The sequence below is a fragment of the Muntiacus reevesi genome, chromosome 1 (genome assembly GCF_963930625.1).
Source record: "Muntiacus reevesi chromosome 1, mMunRee1.1, whole genome shotgun sequence".
In the NCBI taxonomy this organism is placed as follows: Eukaryota; Metazoa; Chordata; class Mammalia; order Artiodactyla; family Cervidae; genus Muntiacus; species Muntiacus reevesi.
The window spans coordinates 281806309-281827218 of NC_089249.1; the positions used below are offsets into that span (position 1 = coordinate 281806309).

Consider the following 20910-nt stretch of genomic DNA (forward strand, 5'->3'; position numbering starts at 1 on the left):
ACAGGAACAGAGAGATATACATAACAAACAAAGCGATCAGTCTTCAAACAACCAGATACCAACACCAAACTCTAGAGCTAAGAAATAACATTGTGTGAAAGAGATAGTCACATAGTAAATAATCAGCACAGATGGGTGGATAACAGGCCCATTCCAAAATGATCCTCAAAATAAGGAGATATTCAGAGCCATAGGTATTGCTGACTCTCCTGGCTCAGGTTTTAAAGGACAAATAGTAAAGTGAGAGCCCTCCTCTCAATAAAGAACTACTTTGTTTCTATTTAATTAACTGAATTAGACTGTCTTTATACATTTTTTTTTTTTTTTTTTTTTTTTTGCTTCAGGGATCCAGTTTTAGGTTAAGCCATCAGGTATGTCTGACCCCATGTATATACTCATATAGAATATCCTGTAGACACACACACACACTCTCTAGCATGTTTTCCCCAGAGTATAGTTGACAATGGTGATAGCAGAGTGTGTAATTAGTTTCCATTGTTCCCCTGACAGCTAGAGTTCCACAGAAGACCCTTTTCTTTCTAGGTTGTAAATGCTATGGAAAAAAAATACACTAGTAACAGGCGTTTAATTATGGGTCCAGCGACCATAGTGGGAACACTGGTAGAAGAGGCTAGGACTCTGAGACAGCAAACACACAGATTTCCAGGGGAGGGGAGAATTTGGTTCTCCAATTACAGTAATGCTTAAAATATTGATGACAGGCATATGATTATAAAAAGAAATTTTTAATTTTTCCCCCCGAGTCTCTATTGAGGATAAAGTATGTATACAATGCTACATCAATACTAAAACCAAGGATACTATTATATCCATACTAAAATATTTATAAGAATAAAGACATTGCTTATTAATAAGCAAACTGCATGAAGAGGAGCTTCCTGTCTTGAGACTGTCGGTGAAGAAGTACAATGATTCAGTTTCAATTTTGGTTTTCACATGCACGTAACAAAATGAACACTTGTGATATCAGGTCTCCGGGTGCTGCGTCCCCTGAGGCCTCCTTCAATTTGCTTTATACAGTGTTTAAAACCAGGCGTCCTCGTTGCTGTCGTGGCAGACACCAGCTCCGTCACTGAGGTCCTTTCTCGCCTGATTAATTAGTAATTGGGAGACACATTTTGGCAGCTTTCACTTCCCTATTATTTTCTCTGGTTTGACACAAAACCCCGTCAGGAGCCCCACTATCTGAACTGCACCCCTCTTACTGCCGGGTCACTAGATTTTAATAAACAGAGCCCCTGCCAGAAAACTACTGAAACAGGCATGAAAGTTTCCTGAAACATTAACAGTAAACAAATACATGAAGAAAACTCTGAATGCCACAGTATCTGAAACATTGATGGTCTGTCTGAACCCAGGGGCTAGGGGCGAGACTGCAGAGCAGAGGCTACAAGAAGAGGCCTGCAACGAAATCACTGCTCTCACCTGCCTTAGAGAACATTTAAAAAATACACACTAGCTAAATGTGGGGCAGAGCCGTCCATCCGAGCCTCCCCCGTTATCCCAACCCGATGCACAAACGCATCTGGAGGCAAAGGCTGCCGCGGGCCGCGGGGACCCAGGGCCCTGCGGAAGCCACAGAAGCGCTGTCTCAGCCACACAGAGGAGCGCGGGTCACAGAGGGGACGCTGGGGAAGTTACGGCTGAAGCGGGCAGGCCGAGACCTGGGAGAGCTGCAAGCAGCTAGGAATCGCTCTCAGGTTCCCCATCACAAGGGTCAGTCGCTTCAAAAGGGGGCTGCCGGGCGGTGGACGCTGCCTGGGGACCCTTGTGCGCCGGGGCTCAGAGGTCACCGCGTCCGCAGGCGACATCTGTCTGTCTTTTCCGCCCCGAGACAGCAGCAGGGGAACCAGGCTCGTTTGCCCCCACTTTGTTTAACCTAATTGTTGAACACAAAAGATACCTTCCCCATATCTAGAATTATTTTTCCTTTCCTCCCTAACCCCCATTTGACTCCCTAAACTGAAATACTATTAAAGAAAACCTCACCGAAAGGTCAAGTCCCCTATCTATTATTTAAGTTGGGGGAATGTGACAAAGCCATATTTTCCGCTGGCACCTGGGTACCAGAGAACTTCATATCACGCCCACCACCATCAACATCTAGACAACGGTCGGCACTGCAATTATCCCACCAAAATAAGCCCCAACTGCCTCAAAACCACAACACGGCATTTTTAATAGAAGATACTTCCATTTACTTTTATGACATGTGCTTCCATAGTTCAGAGGCAAGAGCTAATTGTTAATTACAGTTTCTACGTACATAAATAAATCACTAATAAAACCAGAATGGACATTCTGACACCTTAGAGGCAGGAAGGAAAAACAAAAGTAATTTGCTAGTTCATTTCAAACAAAAAGGCCACTTTGAACAACTTGGCTATTTTAGCCTTCTCCATGAGCCAAAGAACAACAGATGATGGACAATGGAGGAGGAGGAACAAAAGCTGTTAACTCATACCTGGACTTTAACGAGAAGTCCATGAGATGTATGTCTTATCCCAAAACATGTACTTCATGTGTCGCCCTCACACTGCCTCTGCAACCACCAAAAATCCTACTCCGAATGAACTAAAACAATCTGTGACATCAGCAGTATTCAATCTGTGCCCAGTTTAATCAGACTGACTGAGGCGGCAGGTTACTTTGAAATTATTCTTAAGAATTTCTGTTTTTGCTGCAGTACATGGGACTAATGTTCCCAGACATCATCAAACAGATGCAGTAGCAAGAGGCGTAGTATAAATTTTTGGTAAAGTTTACTAGGCCACATGTTCCTCCAAATGCATCCAGAAATTTAAAACATGGTGGAAATACAACAGTCTCAATTAGTACTCACATTTTTCTTAATAACAAATAAGAATTTACTTCCAAAATAATTGTCTGTAAGAACCCACAGGAACGGTTTAGTAATGAGACTACATAAGCCTATATTGCAGGGAGCAGAAAGGCTCTGGTTTCGTATAACGCCTCTTAAAGCACCCCAAATGCTGCTTTTTGGAGGTACCTACATTTTTATCAGTACCACTTACTACAGAAAGATTCTTAGGACCGCTGAGCAATTTGGAGAAAAAAAATATATATCAACCAACAAATTTAAAAGACTACTTAGTACAGTAAGAAAAAGGACATCAGGATTTGCGGGGGGCGTGATAATAGGAGATATTAATATATGACCGAGAAATTATAAGTTTCAAGAGAAAATTACATACGCAAAGATGGTACAGCCCATACTTAACATGAAAATACAATATGCCTGGGTTTAAGATATATCACTACGAAGTTAAAATACCCATTCTTGACAACTAAATTCGAGAAGACAGCATTTTTAGTGAGCTCAGAGATAAGACAGGCTTTCAATGGAGGTCCCTGCTCAGGATGACTATAAAGTGGTTTAGCCCTTTTCTATCGTCCATATTCATTTCCGGACCATTTTCATGAAAGGAATAAAATCAGTCTTAAAACAAGATGGCTGCTTCTGGGGGAAAGAAAAGAAACGCTGATTCAACTGAAAGCCCAGCTTTTCTAAATCGAGAACCAAGAACTTCGGTATATGTTTTTTCTCATCTCCAAGCATATATTCACGCACTTCCACGTGGAAACCTACGGATTAGGCTGGGCAGAGACTGAAAAGTATTCATAGCAAAGCCATTTTTTTTAAAAAAGGTCTGCCGTCAGTGTGCTAAAAACCTGATGGTCCAACGCATGCACAGAGCTACGGCAAAACCCAAATTCCCACCCTCCTTTACACCAGAACCGCGGCCACCAGTTCTGAGGATCAGGTCACTCGACAAGTGGTAACAGGAATAATATCGGTCTCTTACATCTTTTACAGAACTCCATCAGAAAATGCCTGGTGATACCCTGTCGCAAACAAATCAGCTGAATTTGGCTTTTTCAAGTTAATACCCTAGGAGCTAAGCTGTGAGATAACCTCTCCGGGAACTGCACTTTGATGACCTTCCCTGAAGCAAATGGCAGATTAATTCTATGACATATATGTAAAAGCTGAAAACATTTCCCCTCCATTTTGAAATAATTTTAAATAGATTTTCTTTTTGGAAAAAAAATCACTCAAAACTATTTTTATTTCTCACTTGAGGGGAAAATAAGGCCTGACAGTAACATTTTATTCAACCTGTCAACTGTCAATTGCATGAAGGATGTTTCTCAAGATGACAAAGGTTTATTTTTCCTTATTGAAAATGATAGAATTCTACCTGAATGAAAGCTGAGCTAACCTTCACTGTGGTACACTACAGCCTCTCACAACTGGCTAACTCAAGGAGAAGTTTTCACTGTTTTAAAATAATGGTTTTATTGAAATCGGTGACTCCCTGTTTGAATACCATATTCAAAAACCTCAAAATCAGGTTTCCATCTACATGGATTTCAGATTAGAAAATAGTATAGAGATTCCAGCAGTTCACAATAAATCCCTCCAAGTACAATCAGGAGAATAGATTATCAGGAACAGTAAAATATAAGGAGCTTTTTTATTTATGCTGAAAACTGGGCATAATAGTTGTAATACAGAAAACCCCGCAGCATTACTTCTTAATTTTGAACTGAGTGCTTCTATGTCATTATGCTGCCTTGTTTATTACTGACAGCTTTGCAAACATGAATGCGGGCAAATTTCAGGGGAGACCGATCTCCCGGTAGTGAGTAATATTCCATTCAGAAACACTGGAAGTTCAAATTAATCACAGGAAACTTTTCTACCAAACAGCTCGGGGTCTAGACTGAGAAGCAGATGAAAATATAAATTTAATAATATAAATCAGGCCCTTAAAAGAGACAGCAATTTATTGATGTTTAGCTGTCTAAGACCACCATCATAAGACAGATTACTAAAGTGAATCTTAATGTCTCATTTCTCATACTCCTCTTTGAGGTTTTACACCTGAATATGAAGGTGTTATCCGTCACAAATGATCAGAAGGCAATTTTTTCTCGGTTTGGAAGACTAGACCTGACTGAGCACCCTGCTAGGAGGCCAGGCCTTCCTCACGGTACTTATGACACACACGTTTCCTCTTCAACACGGACATTCTAATCAGAGCTGCCATTTTAACAGTTTGCATACTGTTTCTGAAAAGAAAATGGATTATATGGCCTCAGTGAACGTAAGAAGGATTCATTATCTAAAATAAAACATCACAGCTTTTTAAGTTCTCATTACTGCCTGAAGTGATTCAAAACCAACACACACAAAGAAAATGAAGAGGGCTAAGGTGCATCTTTTTAAAAAAATTATTAATCAAATTATTTATTTTGGACAAAAAAAAAAAACATTAAACAATGAACCAAATGCTCACATGAAATTCTCTTCTTAACATCTTCCTATGTCTTGTTCATTTTCCATTTTAATGTTTTCTCTTTCTCAAAGGTACACTCTTTGGGCATGTACTTCTAAGCTTGCAAAGGCCAGGACTCCTGAAGGACTAATTGTATTCATTCATTTTCTTGGCCCAGCATGAAGCTGGTAGCTTGCTTGGTTCATAGCAACAGGCGAGAGAAAGGAGACACTCATCTTTATCTGTCCCATCCCACAGGAAATCAGGCCAGTGGACAGAGGGCATCTCACAAGATTAAATGGCAAGAAACTCACAAGGTTAATTTGCCCCCAGATAACTAAACGTTCCCTCCAAATGTGATCCTCAGCCTTCAAATGGGGAGGCCTCTACAACTCTTGATTATCAGCCAGAAGACACATGGCAACGAGATGCTTTGGTGAGCCAATGGCTTAGCTCGCACCGCTGAAATCAACTAACAGGGAGTAATGACTTGCTGAAGACTCTCTCTGATTCTCTTCATCATGGAGTTTATTGACCTCGGTCTCACACTGGAAACGCCAAGCTAGACTGTACACCAAGTGTGCCTCAAACAGCACTGATGTTCCAGCCTCTTAAGGGAAAGACAGTTGAATGTTTCTCACGGTTTACTACAAATACAGAACATAATGCATAAAATCAGTGGACCCTAACATTCCAATGGCTTATTTTGCTTTCAAAATTCTCTGGAACACTGGCCCAAAATAAGCAGCATGCTTTTCTTCGACAAAATTCTAGATAAAGAAAGGGTAAGAGGGGGAAAAGTCACTTCACGTTTCCTACAGATGGATAAGGGTGAAAATACAGCATATAAATTTCCATCACACAGGCTTTATTTTTAAAGCAGATGGTTATAAAACTCTGATATAAACACCACAATAACAAAGTTACCCCACTGTATCTAATAAAATGTCACACTGAGGTTCAGAGTTAATAAAGTTAAAAGACTCTTAAGTAATGTCTTTCACTTGAAGAACTTTTGTTTCTAATATATGAAATACTAGTTAAAAGATTTAAAATTCTAAAACCAAAGTTATCGAGGTTGGCGATAGGCTCTTTCAAAGCCAAGATCAACTTTCCATATTTCCTCAAAACAGATTCTTAGATTTAGGCCATACTGATATTTGTTTGTCAGTGAAAAAGGCACAGTATTGGCATAATGGTATATATATATGACACTGACAGCTCAGACTTTTTAAAATGAAACAAGTGAATTCTGAAAGAGAAAATAATATGCAAGAGCTGTGATTAGGGAAAAATGTTACTACATCCCTCAGCTTAGTCACAAACCTACTGCCTAAAAGATTCTGGAGTGTTGATCTAGAATTTGTATCACTTTCACAACTCAAGATTACATGTTAGCAAAACTAAATGGTGTCAATTACCTGTTACTCTAACATGAAATGTTTAATTTACAAGTCCAAAGAAAACATGCGATTAGGCTGAAATTTATAAAATGCCAGATGAACTATAGAGATATCTTCTCCCATAAGAGAATAACATTTTAAATTGGTGATTCTCAAACCTTAACAGAAGCAAAGAACTAAGTGAAGAGAATCAGTACTTTTGAAGTATGGCTATATTTCACATTGTATTATTTTACCATTCCATCCATTAATGCAATAGGAGATAGGTTTAATTATCCCAGCATCATTTTGGTAAATGGTCAAATGAATCCAAGAATTTTTCAGTAGACACAGTTTGAATATTTTTTTTGAAAGCATCAAACTGTTTATAGCATGTTTCAGATTAAGAGGCATATTCTTAATACTGAGCCATCTCTACTGTTAGCGTAGCTACTAAGGGAGAATGTAAAGAAAGTTCTATTGTTCAAAGTCTTTTTAAAAGTTACTTAAAAGCATTTTATATGATTAAATTAAGGACAAATAGCTATATTCTCCTTGACTTGGTTCTTAATTACTCAAACTCAGTAACAGGCCATTTCACAATAGAGCATAATGTTAAATGGATCTTAATATCACTCTCACTATTTAAGTGAAACTCATACAACTTTGCAAATGCTTAAAATATAAAAGATGCACTTACAAAAATCTTATCATATATTTCTATACAGATTGATAGGTCCCAGTTGCTATTTTAGAGGTTTGTAGCAAGTCAACACATACAATCAGTGTTGCCCACCACCCAATAAACACTAGAAATTAAAAGTTATTAGCATTTAAAAAGTGAACCTCTATTTCCCAGAAGTGAATACCTGGGAAGACAGATCCTAAGAGCAAAACTATCCGACAGCAAATAAATTGTCCATTTTTTTTTTCCTCTGTGAACTTAGATCTATGGATCTACTTGTTATCAAAGTTCTCAATAATGAAACCCAACACAGCACATAAACTCCTATGACTGCACAAGTTAAAAATAAGATACTTAAACCTAGTCACCAAGATATAATACTTAACTTTAATTTCATTCTAAACTTAATTTCAAACTGAAGTACATAGGTATAAGCTAAAATACTTCATTTACTTCATTTTGCCATAATATCCAGTTGTTATCATCTTTATGTGCTCACTGAACTTTTCTTCCAGGAGAAAAATGTCTTAAGTCTGTTTAAGTTGCAATTAAAGTTCCCTACTTTTTTCCACAAGACTGAAGTGTTCTGATAATATTATTAATTTAGCAAAATCTTAAAAGACAGGATTTATGTAAAATCAAAAGGCAAGGCTAGCTTACCTTACATAAAAACAATAGATAAAAAGAAAACGTAAAACATTAAAAATTTTAAATTAGTAGACCTCTTCAAATTTTCTATTTTTTCACTCTTTTGTGATAAGCTGTTTATTTCTAAATTACTTATTTTTGCATTTGACTCCTTTTAAATTACATCCAAGCTGACTTTTCTTCATTCATCAAAAAAGCATCAACATTTCTAAGATAAATCTGCCTACCGGTACCCAGCTTTAAAATATTACTTTTTAAAGTTTTACTGCGGTAACATATAAAGACAAACAGTCACAAATCCTTAAGAATACTAAAGTCATAGCTGAATCTCTTGGGCAGGGATACATCATTCTTCCTTTTAAACATTATCAAATTGATAAGCATCAAATAAACAGTATTTCCACAAACTTCAAATCAGAACACTGACTCGAGAATACTCTTGGTATTTTAAAATTCTACAGATTAACTTTGGGCAGCTTCAAAGACACCATGGCTTCCTGAACAGGAGAGTTTTCTGCAGGCAGGGCAGATCTATTAAAAAACATGACCTGTGACAAAAATCAATGTGCTAATCTCAAACCAAACAACAGTATCAAAAGCATAAAACAGAGATAACCTAAGATAAAATGTCCTCAAACTAACTCAGACTAGCTTGACAGGTTACGAAGGAGGGGTAGACCGGGGACGTTGCTGATGCTTCCAGGACGACTGGAACTCCCAAGTATTCAAATAAACGAATACCATAAGAAAAAAAGATTATCCTGTGAAGTCTGGGGTGGGGAAAAGAAAAGACAAGCAAGAGCAAAATGTCCCAAATTCAACGAACCAATTTCACTGCTGCTTTATTTAATAAGGCACTAAAGTTTAAAATATAAATTCCTCTCTTTCGAATATGCGGTCTAATAAAGCCCAAAGGGGAATAAAACCAACCAACATAATGAGACTTGCTTTTAACACCATCACAACTGGAAAGCTCGCCCTATTTGTCTTGTCAGCTTTAATAAAAGGCATCTCCTCTGGCAGGATGGTTCTCTTGTCTTTTTTCCTAACAGTGGTAAGTGGCATGTCAGAGAAGAAATGAGTTTCCCATCTCATCACCCACCTCCAGGAGATGGTTTTTTAAAGCCAAACTTTCAGGGATGTCTCCACTTGGGCCAGGCGCTGCAATCAGTTCTGGGGCTACCTGGGTGTGACTGTCTTTCCTGGGACAGCAGGGTGGGAGGGGGCGCCTCTCTCGCTGGTTGGCAGCCGGTGGGCCGCTAGTAGGGAGATCTCCCTGTCTGCAGCGGAGAGGACCTTCCTCCAGGCGGGGGAGGCCCTCCGGTGCCAAAGCAACAAAGGCCGGCGGAGAGGGCCACGGGGAGCGAGGAAAAACTAAGGCGCCGGCCAGCGCCTCTCCCCACGCGCGCGGCGGCCGCCAACTCTTCCCTTGGCCTCCCAACTTCCACTCCAGCCCAGGGGAGGGGGGGAAAGAACAACAAAGCTGGGGTTTTCGGTATAATCGAGGCTGTTTCCCTCCTCCAAGGAGGGCGCGGAGAACAGCCCACCGCTGGAAGCTGGCCTCGGTCCCGGAGACGCAGAGCAAAGTGGGCCCCGCGGGGCCGACCGCTGCCCGGGCGAAAGGAGAGCTGCGACCTGCCCTGGGCCCGGAGGGGGCCTCCCGGCCCTGCGGACAAGGCCCCCCCCGCGCGCCGCGTCCCGGGGCTGTGAGCCAGGACCGTCCGCGGGCGGCCGGGGGCCGGCGCGAGCGCTCGGGCGGCCCGGGGCGCGCGTCTCCGGCTTCCCCGCGTCCCCGGCGGGCTCGGGCAGCGCCCGAGAACCGGCTCCAGGTGACCGCGCGCGTGCCTCCGGCGGCGCCGCCAGACTCCAGACCCAGGGCTCCCACCTCCGGGGGCGGGTTACTCGGGCAGCTAGCTCGGCAAGCCTGCCGTGACCCGCCTTCCATCAAACTTTCTGGCCCCCTGCGCCCACCGGGAGGCGGAGGAGGGGGGAGCGTCCTCCCTACCGCCAAGAGCGCCGGGACCAGACGGACTGGGGGGCCGCCTGCTCTCCTTGCGGTTAAAAGAGGAAAATAAAAACCTCCAGCTTCCCCCTCCCAGGCCCCCTCCCTGCCCCCAGCCAGTGCGCCTTCCGAGCGCATCGGGGAAAAGGGGAAGCAAAAATTCACACACACGCACACACACACACACACACACACACACACACGCACACACACACACTTTGGGGATCTTTGGCGGGTTCTCCCCCGCAATCCTTGCGCAGCCAGGCTCCAGGAAGGAGCTCCTGGCGGCGCTGCGCCCGAGGCTCTCCGCGCCCAAGCCCCGCGCCTGTATCGGGATGCCGGCCAGTCGGCCCGGGCGCCAGAGCGAAGTCTCGACTCCCGGGCTCCAGCTTTTTCCGAGCGTTTCCCCGGCGCTGCGCAGAAGCCGCGGGTCCAGGCAGCCCCGGGGACGCCCAGGGGGCACCCAGGCTCCCGCGCCGCACCCCAACAAAAGGGGGCCCACGAGAGGCGCTTTTCCCGCGAGCGGCTGCCAGGCGATCCGCGCCCGAGCCCACGCAGACTCAGCGCGCGCGCCGCGGCCGGCCGGGGCGCGCGGGTCCCCGGCGGGCGCCGCCGCTCCGTCCGCAGGGCCCCGAGGCCCGGGGAGCCCCGGTTCTCCGATCCAGCCCCCACCCCCCGCCACCCTACCTGGGGTTGCTGCTGTTCCAGTAGACGGCGTAGCGGTCGGCGACGGCCTTGGAGCCAGGGTCCTGGCTGAACACACACATCCACAGCACGAGAAACAGCAGCGTCAACATCTCCACGTGCAGCATCACGCCTGGCCAGCGGCGGAGCCCCCGACGCGCCACTCCGGGGAGAGAGCAGGGATCCGGACGCAGGGAGGGGAGGGGGGGAGAGCGAGCGAGCGGGGGCCAAATAAATATGAATAAATAGAAATGCAGAGGGGCGAGAGGAGAGAGGCGCGCACCGAGCTGAGAGCGGGGGGAGGCGAGCGAGAAGAAAAGAAGGCGGCGGAGTAGGGGGGAGGTGATCAAGGCAAACTCGCAGCCCCGCTGGAGGGATCGGGAGGAAAAAAGGGAATCGCAAGATGGAGAGAAGCGTGCGTGTGTGTGTGCGGTGGCGGCGGCGGCGGGGGCGGGGGAATGGGTGCCAAGCTGGGTCTCGGGCGGCGGCGGCGGGCCGGTCACCCGGGCAGAGGGCGGTGCGCGCCCGGCCGGGCGGCGGCACACTGCGCAGTCACCGCGAGGGGCGCGCCGCGGCCGCGGGGAGACATACACCGGCCCGCCGGGCCCGGCTCAGCGGCGGCGGCGCGGGCTGCGCACGGCTCCGCCGCTGCCGGGGGCCCTGGGCACCGCGCCCCGCTTCGCTCCAAGTTACTTTGCCGGCCTTTGGGGGGCGGGGGGCGGCAACTGCAGGAGGGGAGCTCCGTGCGGATGGCGCGGGGGCGGAGGGGGGGGCTTCGCGCCTGCGGTCCAGGGGAGTCGAAGACCCCCCGTTTCTCCCGCCTCCTCGGTGCTTTCGAGCCGGGTGAGCCCTGGAAATCTCGGAGGAGTCCCAGGCGCGGCGGGCGCGGGGCGGTACGCCGAGAAGGGCGGGGATCTGGAGTCACGGAGCGGCCAGTCCCGCCGGCGTCCTGGAGCTGGGGGAGCGGCCGCGGAGCTCTGGAGGAGCCGTCTTGCCTCGCGAACCTCCAAGAAAAGTTTGGCTCCCCGCGTCTTCGGGCGGGTCCCCCAACCCCCCTCCGGCGGAGTCCGTCTGCGACGGCGGCGGGAGGCGACACCCGGCCGCGGGCTGAGTCCCGGGGACCCCCTCGCGCGTGCCTTCCTCGGCCGGGAGCGGGTGCACCAGGGCGCGCGGAGAGCGGAGGTTACGCACCAGCCAGCCGGGCGGAGCTGGGATGCCGAGACCCGCGGGGCGATGCCAACCCAGCTGTGAGGCTCGGGGGCCGGAGGGCAAACGACCCCTCGCAGATAAACCCCTCCAACTCCCGAACGGGCCGATGTCAAGTCTCCGATCGCCTTCCGGGAGCCAGACCGAGCCCCCCAGCTGCGGGGCCGAGAGCACTGGGAGGAGCTCTCAGAAGTGTCCCTGCGACTCCGACTGGTTCCACCCCAAGCCCGGCAACTTGTAGAGATGCATCAATCAGTTGGAAACGCCAAAGGAGGAGGGAAAAAAAAAAGAAAGAAAAGAGAGAGAGCGCACGAGCGCGTGGCACCTCCCCGATGACTACATCAGAAAAACCTTCCAGTTCCTCCAGCAGCGGCTCTTCTTTCCCTCCTCGGGCGCAGCGGCAGCGAGGGTGTGAAAACCACCAAGAGAATCCCCAGACCTTCGCCAGGCGGGAAAATAAACTTCAGTGCAGCAGCGGCGGCACGAGCAGCCCGGGAGGGATTGCAACGACTGGCGAGGAGTGGGAAGGGGTAAAAGTCAGTTTTGCAAAAGAGAGAGGGGAGAAAAAAAAGAGAGAGAATGCTTTATGGGAAAAAAAAAAAAAATCTCCTCGGGCACGCCCCCTCGTTAATGACCTGCGTGTAAAGCCGACAGCCGCCGCCGCCGCGCGGGAGCTCGGGGCCGCGCGCGTGGACGTGGACGGGGGCGCGGGGGCCGGGGAGCGGGGTGGGCGTGCGGCGCGGAGCCCGGCCCGACAGGGGGAGGCGCCTGCAGCCTGCGCCGCCGCCGCCCGGGTCACGTGGGCTGATTTTTTTTTTTTTTTCTTCGCCCCCTCCACCCCCCACCCCCACCCCTTGCAGTTTACTTGGGAAGGGGTGGGGAGCGGCTGGAGCAGCCAGTCTGGCCCCGGCCTGCCGTTTGCTTACCGACCGGGTTTTTTTTTTTCTTTTTTTCTTCCCTCTATCCAACCCGATTGGTCTACTCCTCGAGAAAAGAGGCGTTTTCCTAATCTCCTCCCTTCCCCACGCCTCCTAACCCCCCTCCCTCCCCATCCCGGGCCCCACCTTCTAGAAACCTGACTAATTGAATTACTGGGAGTGCTCGGGCGCCCTCTCCTCCGCGCGAACCCAGCTGTGCCGCGCGTAACCCTTTGGATGCTGACATTTTCTCCCCCCCGGTCTGGGCTGCGGAATGGTCCTGACGTCTCTTTACCTGAGACGAGGGGGTTCTTCAATGACAAAAGAACGGGTTATCCCACCCTGCAGCCGGAAAGCCGAAATCCGTCTCCGGGGCCCCTCGAGTGATAATAACAAGGTCCCAGCAGCCGGCGGGCAGGGGGACCACAGTGACCACGTGTTCTCGTAAATCTCCGCCCGGGTCTTAACGACGCGCGCTGCGCGGTTATCTGGCGACCCGAGCATCTCTCAGGTGCCTTTGAATTCCCCTCTTCCTATCAGGGATTTCAAGGTTCGTGGGCAGCAAGGGCGACTTTTCCTTAACGTGATGCTTTGAAAACACTTTTTTTTTAAAGTCGAGAAAAATCAGTGTACAGTGATTACAATTCAGTGCGAACCCTTGGCGGGGAGGACATTGAATGCGGCAGGGGAGCCCCCACCCGCAACACCTTTCCTAGTTCAGCTCCGAGGTCGGTTCAGTGCGCACTGCCCAGAGGAGAAAGGGTCTGCACGAGCCCGGTGCAGGAAAAGAAATAGAGGGCAGGGAAGGAGTTCTCTTGTTACCGGAACGCGCCTTGTGTCCCCGGGCTCCCAGAGTAAGGCTGCAGCACCTCGCCCCCCCCCCCACTGCCCCCCACCCCGACCGCCAGGGATGCGCGGCCGCCCCAGAGCCGCGTGGGCCTAGCGCCCCGGGACTCGGGCAGTGCCGGGGAGGCGCGCGGCGCTGCGGCGCCTGGAGACTCGGCCTCGCGGGGCCGGGGGCCCGCTGGGGTCCGGTCTCCCTGACGCTCCAGGGGATTCGCTGCCTTAGTGGGAAGGGCTGATCCCAGGAAAGCAGCCAGGTTCGGCTCCCGAACCTGCCGGCTCTCCCCGGTACTTAGGAGCCCAAGGAAAGGAAAGATCGCGTCTTTCCTGCGGCGCGCTCCGGTCCCCGCGCCCTGGATTTGCAGGCGCTTCCGAGCTCTTTTGAAGCGTCCACGCGCCCTCCAGTGGCGGGCCTGCGGTCTGCACCCAGTGGGGCTACTGCCCGCGGCCCGGCCGGGTTGAGGGGGACACCGAGACTCCGGGGCTACCAAGCATACAGGCTGGAGAGGAGAGGGACAGCTCCCCTCGACATGGGGTTACCTGGATGTCCCCGGCTCTTACCAAAAAGCCGAGTCGTTCCTCAGTTACAGAATTTTTTCCTATCTGGAGAGACCCTGAAATTGTCCTGGAAAAGTAACTCATCCCCTTGTGACTAGACACAAAATGCAACCTGTAATTGTAGATTGCGCTGCAGACCATCCTAACAAACCAAGCGCCTTCCCACATTAAGAAATGTGTATTCAGAATCATCAACAGAAATTCTTGTCGACCATCTGTATGTTTCACAGATTTCCAGCAGTGAGAAGTTACAAAACTTAAGCTAGGGAACAGAAGGATAAGTTTTAATTTTTTTTAATCAAATTTTCATTTAAAACGTTTTCTACCCCCCGCTACTACTCCCCCCCGCCCCAGTTCTGCTGATGTTCAAGTTCTTGGCCTATTTTACCATGAGCCTGTTTCTTTTTTTTTCCTGTTGCAAGAAGGATGCATTTTACCCTGTCTTTCAGATAAGAGCTCTAATAGGTGTTCCTATGACTGAGGCAGTTTGGCAGGAAATAATCCGGACCCTTTTAAGGGACATGTGTATCTTTAGGAAGATGAGAATTCACGACTCCTATCTTGGGGAAAATGCTGAATCTCATCAGAGAGACTTTTTAGTCAGGGAAATATCAGGTATCAGGAGTTAGCAAGCTGGCTTCCTGCGGCAGCAAAGCCAAAAGGAGTAAAGAAAAGGGAATTCTCTCCACTTATTTCCTATTTGAAACACACATTGTAAGCAAATGTGAAAAATCAACATATCAAACGAATATGGATGTCCTGATATTTTAAATATTTACAATTTGTTTAAGTCTGTATAGTCAGAAAAAGAAATTATGCTGAAAAAGAAATCCTACATTACGGTTTTCCTTAAAATGATTCAAGGAGTAGGAACAAAAGTCATCAGAATTTGCAGCTGTTCAGAACACAACTCAAACGTCTATGAGAAATAATTCAGACTTAAATGCCTCCTTCTGGGATTATATACCTAAGTCATCACTGATACCGAACTAAGTAAGTAGTAGTATGATGGATACATATGTAGATGAAGTTTGAAGAGAGGTATTGTGAAGTATACTTATCACTGGATAATGTGGCTTTGTCTCCTCGGGGAAATATTCAAGTGATTTGAATTTATACAAATCATCATTACATAAAATAGTTATGATTGCTCAGTGTCACAGAGGCAATGGCTCCAAAAGTTGGCCTTCACAACAAAAGTCAAGTTCGCCACGTATAGAAGAAGGTGCTAGAGTGTCGGAGACAACAGCAAGAACCTGCGGAATAAAAGTGCAAAGAGTGTTGGAATGCTTTGAGTTCTACAAGACTGAAACAGGGCTGTAGGGAGCTGAGTCCTGAAAAGCTGGCTCAGAATGGACTGTGGAAGTTCAGCTATATTCTAAATATATTTGGATTTAAAGCCACAGGTAAACAAGCGCACTGGTGTTTTTAAAACAAATGGCACTGAAGCAGTTCCTCAAATTAAAGTACAAACAGGGGTTAATCGATCTGTTCATTTACTTATTACTTTTTGGCCAGGAAGTATCTAGATGGGTGTTCTAACCTTGGCTACAAATTAGAATTACCTTGGGAGTTTGTTTGTTTGGTTTTTAAAGAACCGTGTCAGGACCCAACTCCCTGTTTTTAGTTGGTTGCTGCTGCTGCTAAGCCGCTTCAGTCGTGTCCGACTCTGTGCGACCCCATAGACGGCAGCCCACCTGGCTCCCCCGTCCCTGGGACTCTCCAGGCAAGAACACTGGAGTGGGTTGCCATTGCCTTCTCCAATGCATGAAAGTGAAAAGTGAAAGTGAAGTCGCTCAGTCGTGCCCGACTCTTAGCGACCCCATGGACTGCAGCCCACCAGGCTCCCCCGTCCATGGGACTCTCCAGGCAAGGACACTGGAGTGGGCTGCCATTGCCTTCTCCAATGCATGAGAGTGAAGTCGCTCAGTCGTGCCCGACTCTCAGCGACCCCATGGACTGCAGCCCACCAGAATCCATGGGATTCTCTAGGCAAGAGTACTGGAGTGGGGTGCCATTGCCTTCTCTGGTTTTAGTTGGTTGGGGGTGGGGATGTGGTTTCTATAATTTTTAAAAGCTCCCCAGGGAATTCTAATCAGCATAGAAAATTGAGAATCACTGATCTAGGTAATCTATTTTTACCTTAATTCTTTCAATATATCAGGAAAAAAAAAAAAAAACAAGTTCCGTACTTAGAAGAAATGTCCCATCAAGGCAAGAACATTGATACTTCCAAGAACTGAATTTCATGACCCTATCAAAATGAAGTGATACTTTAAAAATAATTTCCACATGGCATAAAACAGAACACCAATCCTAGATGTGACTGCAGAGCAAACTTATTTTGAAATATGGACTAGTCTTCATTTTTAGACTAGTTTGGATTTCCTTTCTGTGTTAGCTGCTGCCAGATAGAAGTGGAAATCTACTGAGTCAAATGTCCGGACAAATAAATGAAACAAGCTGGTGAATCAAGCCTCACAGTTCACAGACGAAGCAACTCTTGTTGAAGATAGCTGTTAAATTAGAACTAATACCCCCAAAGAAATAATAAGGGAAATAAACTCAAGAGCAAAGATTAAGAAAGTAGTAACTAGACAAAAAACTTTCGAGCAGGTGAGTCACATAATGTGATTTATGCTAAGCCTGCTAGAGCTTCAGAACTCGTTCCAGAGACACACAGGTTCCACCACCAGACTGCCACCCTGCTATCCTGCGCCCAGACTGTTTCAAGTCACTTCATGAAGCCTTCCCCCTTCTTTACCCCCTTTTATAACAGCTTCCTCAGAATCTTTAGAAAGAACTCTTAACTAGCTTTGCTTTCCTTTCAGACCTCAGGAAATGCTCCTAAGCACAATGCTTATGATGCAGTTGCCTTTCCTAGGTGTAGTCTCAAAGAGGGAGGAGAAACAGCCTCTACTAAATAAGTACCGACTCCCCACCTTCAATTTGTGACCTTCAACTTCCATCTGGAATTTCCTGGGATCCCTTCTCTTGAAGCCTGTGGATAAGTAGAAGCAATTTTACAAGTTACTGAAATATTCTTAAGCAGACATTTGTGGAATTTCTTATTTATTGACTATGTGTTGCTTTGCTCATTTTGAAACTTTTTTAAGACCTACATAGCAAACTTTTTAAACATGTAGAATTTTGAGCAGTCGTGATAAAAAGCCAAACCAAGTGGTTAGGCACATATGTAAATATGCATTACATCTCTGTGTATTACAAATGTGTATGTGCTTACATATAATTTTGAAAGAAACAAACAAGAACTGGTTGATTCAACCAATTTCCACATCATTTTTCATTACCCAGACTTCAGTATACATACCATAGAACTATGTGGTCAATGTTCAACTATCAAGCTGAAATTGATAGGTGATATTATTCCCATGGGAAGTGTTTGTGTTGTCCTTTACTATTTGAACATGTTTGTACTTTCATTGCTCTATAGTTCCCCTCTTCAAATGTTTAAATAAAAATCACAAAATAAAATCTATCTGCATTCTAAAACTCTAATCAACTGACATAAGTGAACTGCCCTAAAATGGTCTTTGTGAGTGATTAAATAGCATTGCACTCCTTGCTTAAAAGAATTCAGATTACCATGGAAGCATATTACTTACTAAATAAGTAAATAAATGTATATCTGTTCTATTCCAATGGCAACATAGATACCTACAGCATACCCTTATTTAAATAAAAAGAACATATGTAGCCTTTTCAGAAATAAAGTTAACCTGTGCTTTTTTTGCAAATACATGCAAACTAATAATTAGGATACTTTTCTCCACCAACTACATCTAACATCACCCAAAAAGCATGTAAGTTGTGTGTTTTTGTATTTTCTTTTACTTGTTTAGAGACTCCCCAAAGGCAAGAATATCTTTTTAAAAAAATTTAATTGATGCCATTATGTACATATACATTTATACACGTGTAGCATGTTTATGAGCATATATATGGATAGGAAGAGACAGAACTTATTTTTCAATCAATTTTCCCCCAAGATTTCATCAGCTTCTGTGAGAATTCTATTTAAAGGCGAGCAGAGGATATAACCCTTAGTCAGTGGGCATGATTTCATGAAATAGGAAATGCTCTTTCTAAGCCCCTTTTTAGCATTGGCTTTACTTTTTCTCCCCAGATCTAAACTGGCTAAGCAAAATAGAATTATGGCAAAGCAAGAAACTCTCTCCTCAACTATGTGCCTTTTTTTTTTTTAGCATAAAAGGCTCAGTTAGGGGATATTTTGGAGTGTGGATTTTTTTTTTTTGGTAGTCATTTTAATAATTGTCTCAATTTTTTTTTTCATTTTTCTTGGCCATGGTAGAGATGGTCTTTTAAAGTATATTATTTATTTTTTTAGGAAAATTGTCCTCTTACTGCAGATTTATAACTCTAGTTGAGACTTCCAAAAATCTTATGCCAACATTGTAAATTTTACTGTGATGTCGTAAAGTTACAGTTAGGGTATAATTTTTTAAAGGCATTTCATTTTGTAGTTTGGAGTAGTAGTTATAAAACTGGTCTCTATAGAAACCACTGTAACTTGTGATTTTAGAACATCAGATAATAATGCTGAAGAATATTGGCCAAAACTTTTAAAATGAGGAATATTTTACTGAACTGACTCTTTCTAAACTCAAGTCTGGGAGGAAAACGTGCTGTGAAAATGACTGCCTTTTAACCAGAGATTATCACTCTCCATTTCCATTAGTCTACCTTTGGGGGGGTGCATATGATGTATACTAATTAAATAGGATTTATTGGTTCAGTTAGATTCTGAATTATTCTCCTTCCTTATGGATTAGGAGAGTGCCTTTCTTAACCCTTTTCCTTGAAATCCATCAGGATCTTTTATGTGGACTAGCTAGTATTCTGCACAGTTCTAATGCTTAATAAATATTACATTACAATATTAGCATAATAATAAATCACCTTAAAGTACTACACGGGCTATTAAGTGAGATCCTATTCAGTTTGAGCCAAGACATCAAAAAGTTTTATTTTCTCTATACGCATACAAAGTCATTTAAAAACTCCCTTTCCATGAAATGTCCTTGCATCCATAAGATGTCTACATATTACAGAGTGAAGTGGTGAAGTGTGTGTCTCCCAGTTATGTATTTCATTTGTTCAATTCATTCTGGGGCCTGAATTTGCCATTTTAGTAAGAGGAAATTTAAAATTGGGCAGACAAAAATGGAAATAGCACCATTTGTCAAGTAAATGCCCTTTTCCCAATGGCAATTCTGAACACTTTATAAAGGATTTCCAGGCCAGCAGCTAGGCAGTGTCCCTTGCCATTAAGAAATCCTGCTTTGTCTGTGACCAGTTACGTCACACACACCTTGACCAACAACTGCAGAAAACACTGGGATTTTGTTTATGCTTACAGAAACAAGAAAGAAGTTAAAAATATCTGTCAATACAGTCTCATCCTAACTGGTTGCTGTGAGGGAGCTCCTAGTTGGGAACTGCCATCAAAGCTAAAAATAAAGACATTTCCTTTTCCAAAAGTATTGTCCAAATATTACACATTTTATCTACCAATATGAGCTGAACTGATGTGACTCAAATAGGATAAAGATGATGCAGAATCTGTGATAGATAGCAAAATGGCCCCAATTCTGCCTCCCTCACAGTCTAGCTTTGCAGTTAGCCCCTAGCGTCAATAAAGACTCTTATTTTTCTCACCCCTTGAATCTGAGCTGACCTGCAATTCTGAGACACATCTGGAGAGGCGCTTAAGCTTCCCCTCTAGGAACCCTGTCCAGGGGCCAGCTGAAGCGAGCCTTCTGGTTGATGGGAGACGTGTCGCTCATTCACCCATTGGCCCTGGCAATCCCCAGGTGCAACGCTAACCAGCTGACTGGCAGTGGCCTAGAGGTATTAAACATTTTCAGCGGAGACTAGAAGAGCTTCACAGCTGAGCCCAGCCTAAACTGCCCACCCCCCAAAATCCTGTCCTCAACAAATGGTCCTCATTCTGAGCCACTAAATTTTGGGGTGGTTTGTTACACAGCAGTAGACAACAGATACGTTCACTTATTAAATTATCAGAAATAAAATTGTGGCTATCATTCAGCTCAAATAAATGTTATTCTTTCACAACTTTGACTTCCCTTACTGAGTGACTTGCTGCTAAGGCTGTACCTGGCACCGTGGTTTTCTGAATTTCTCTACCCCAAGTGTTTGTTTTCACTACTTTACAGCTTTCAGAGGGAGTCTTTTTCTCCTTCAATAAAAACTTTACGTGGAACCCTCAATGAACACAGTCAACTTTCAGGCCCTTCTGATCCTCTTAGGATAACGTCATTTGGTTAGATTGGCAAACCAGAAGAGGTGCTGTATCCAAGGTTCTTCTTCTAAAGTGGTGTCCAACCAGGAAGAAAAAAAAAAAGAAATGAAAAAGGTGAAAAATCAAAGGAAGCTATGTTTAGCTTCGTCTCAAACCTCCGCATCACTCACCACATTGATTTAACATCACGGCACCTCCATCTTTCAGCAGGAGGGGCTGGCGCAAGAGAGCAGCTGCGGTGAGCCCACAGGGTTCAGCCTCGAATGACAACATCTCTGCTCTTGGCTGACAGCCGTGGTGGGACTCGGGATGAACAGCTCTCTTTCCACAATTGGAATAGATCTGTTTCAAGGAAGT

The 20910-nt window shown here is 45.6% G+C and overlaps 1 protein-coding gene across 2 annotated transcripts in view; it reads right to left on the reverse strand.

The window, feature by feature from the left end:
• Positions 1-11029, reverse strand: part of EFNA5 (ephrin A5) — a 284983-nt gene extending 273954 nt beyond the window's left edge. For both annotated transcript variants that reach the window (XM_065922710.1, XM_065922618.1), the window contains exon 1: positions 10729-11029. In XM_065922710.1, coding sequence (XP_065778782.1) covers positions 10729-10853 — 125 coding nt within the window. In that variant the 5' untranslated portion in view covers positions 10854-11029. The remainder of the gene's footprint in view (positions 1-10728) is intronic.
• Between the last annotated feature and the right edge of the window lie 9881 nt (positions 11030-20910).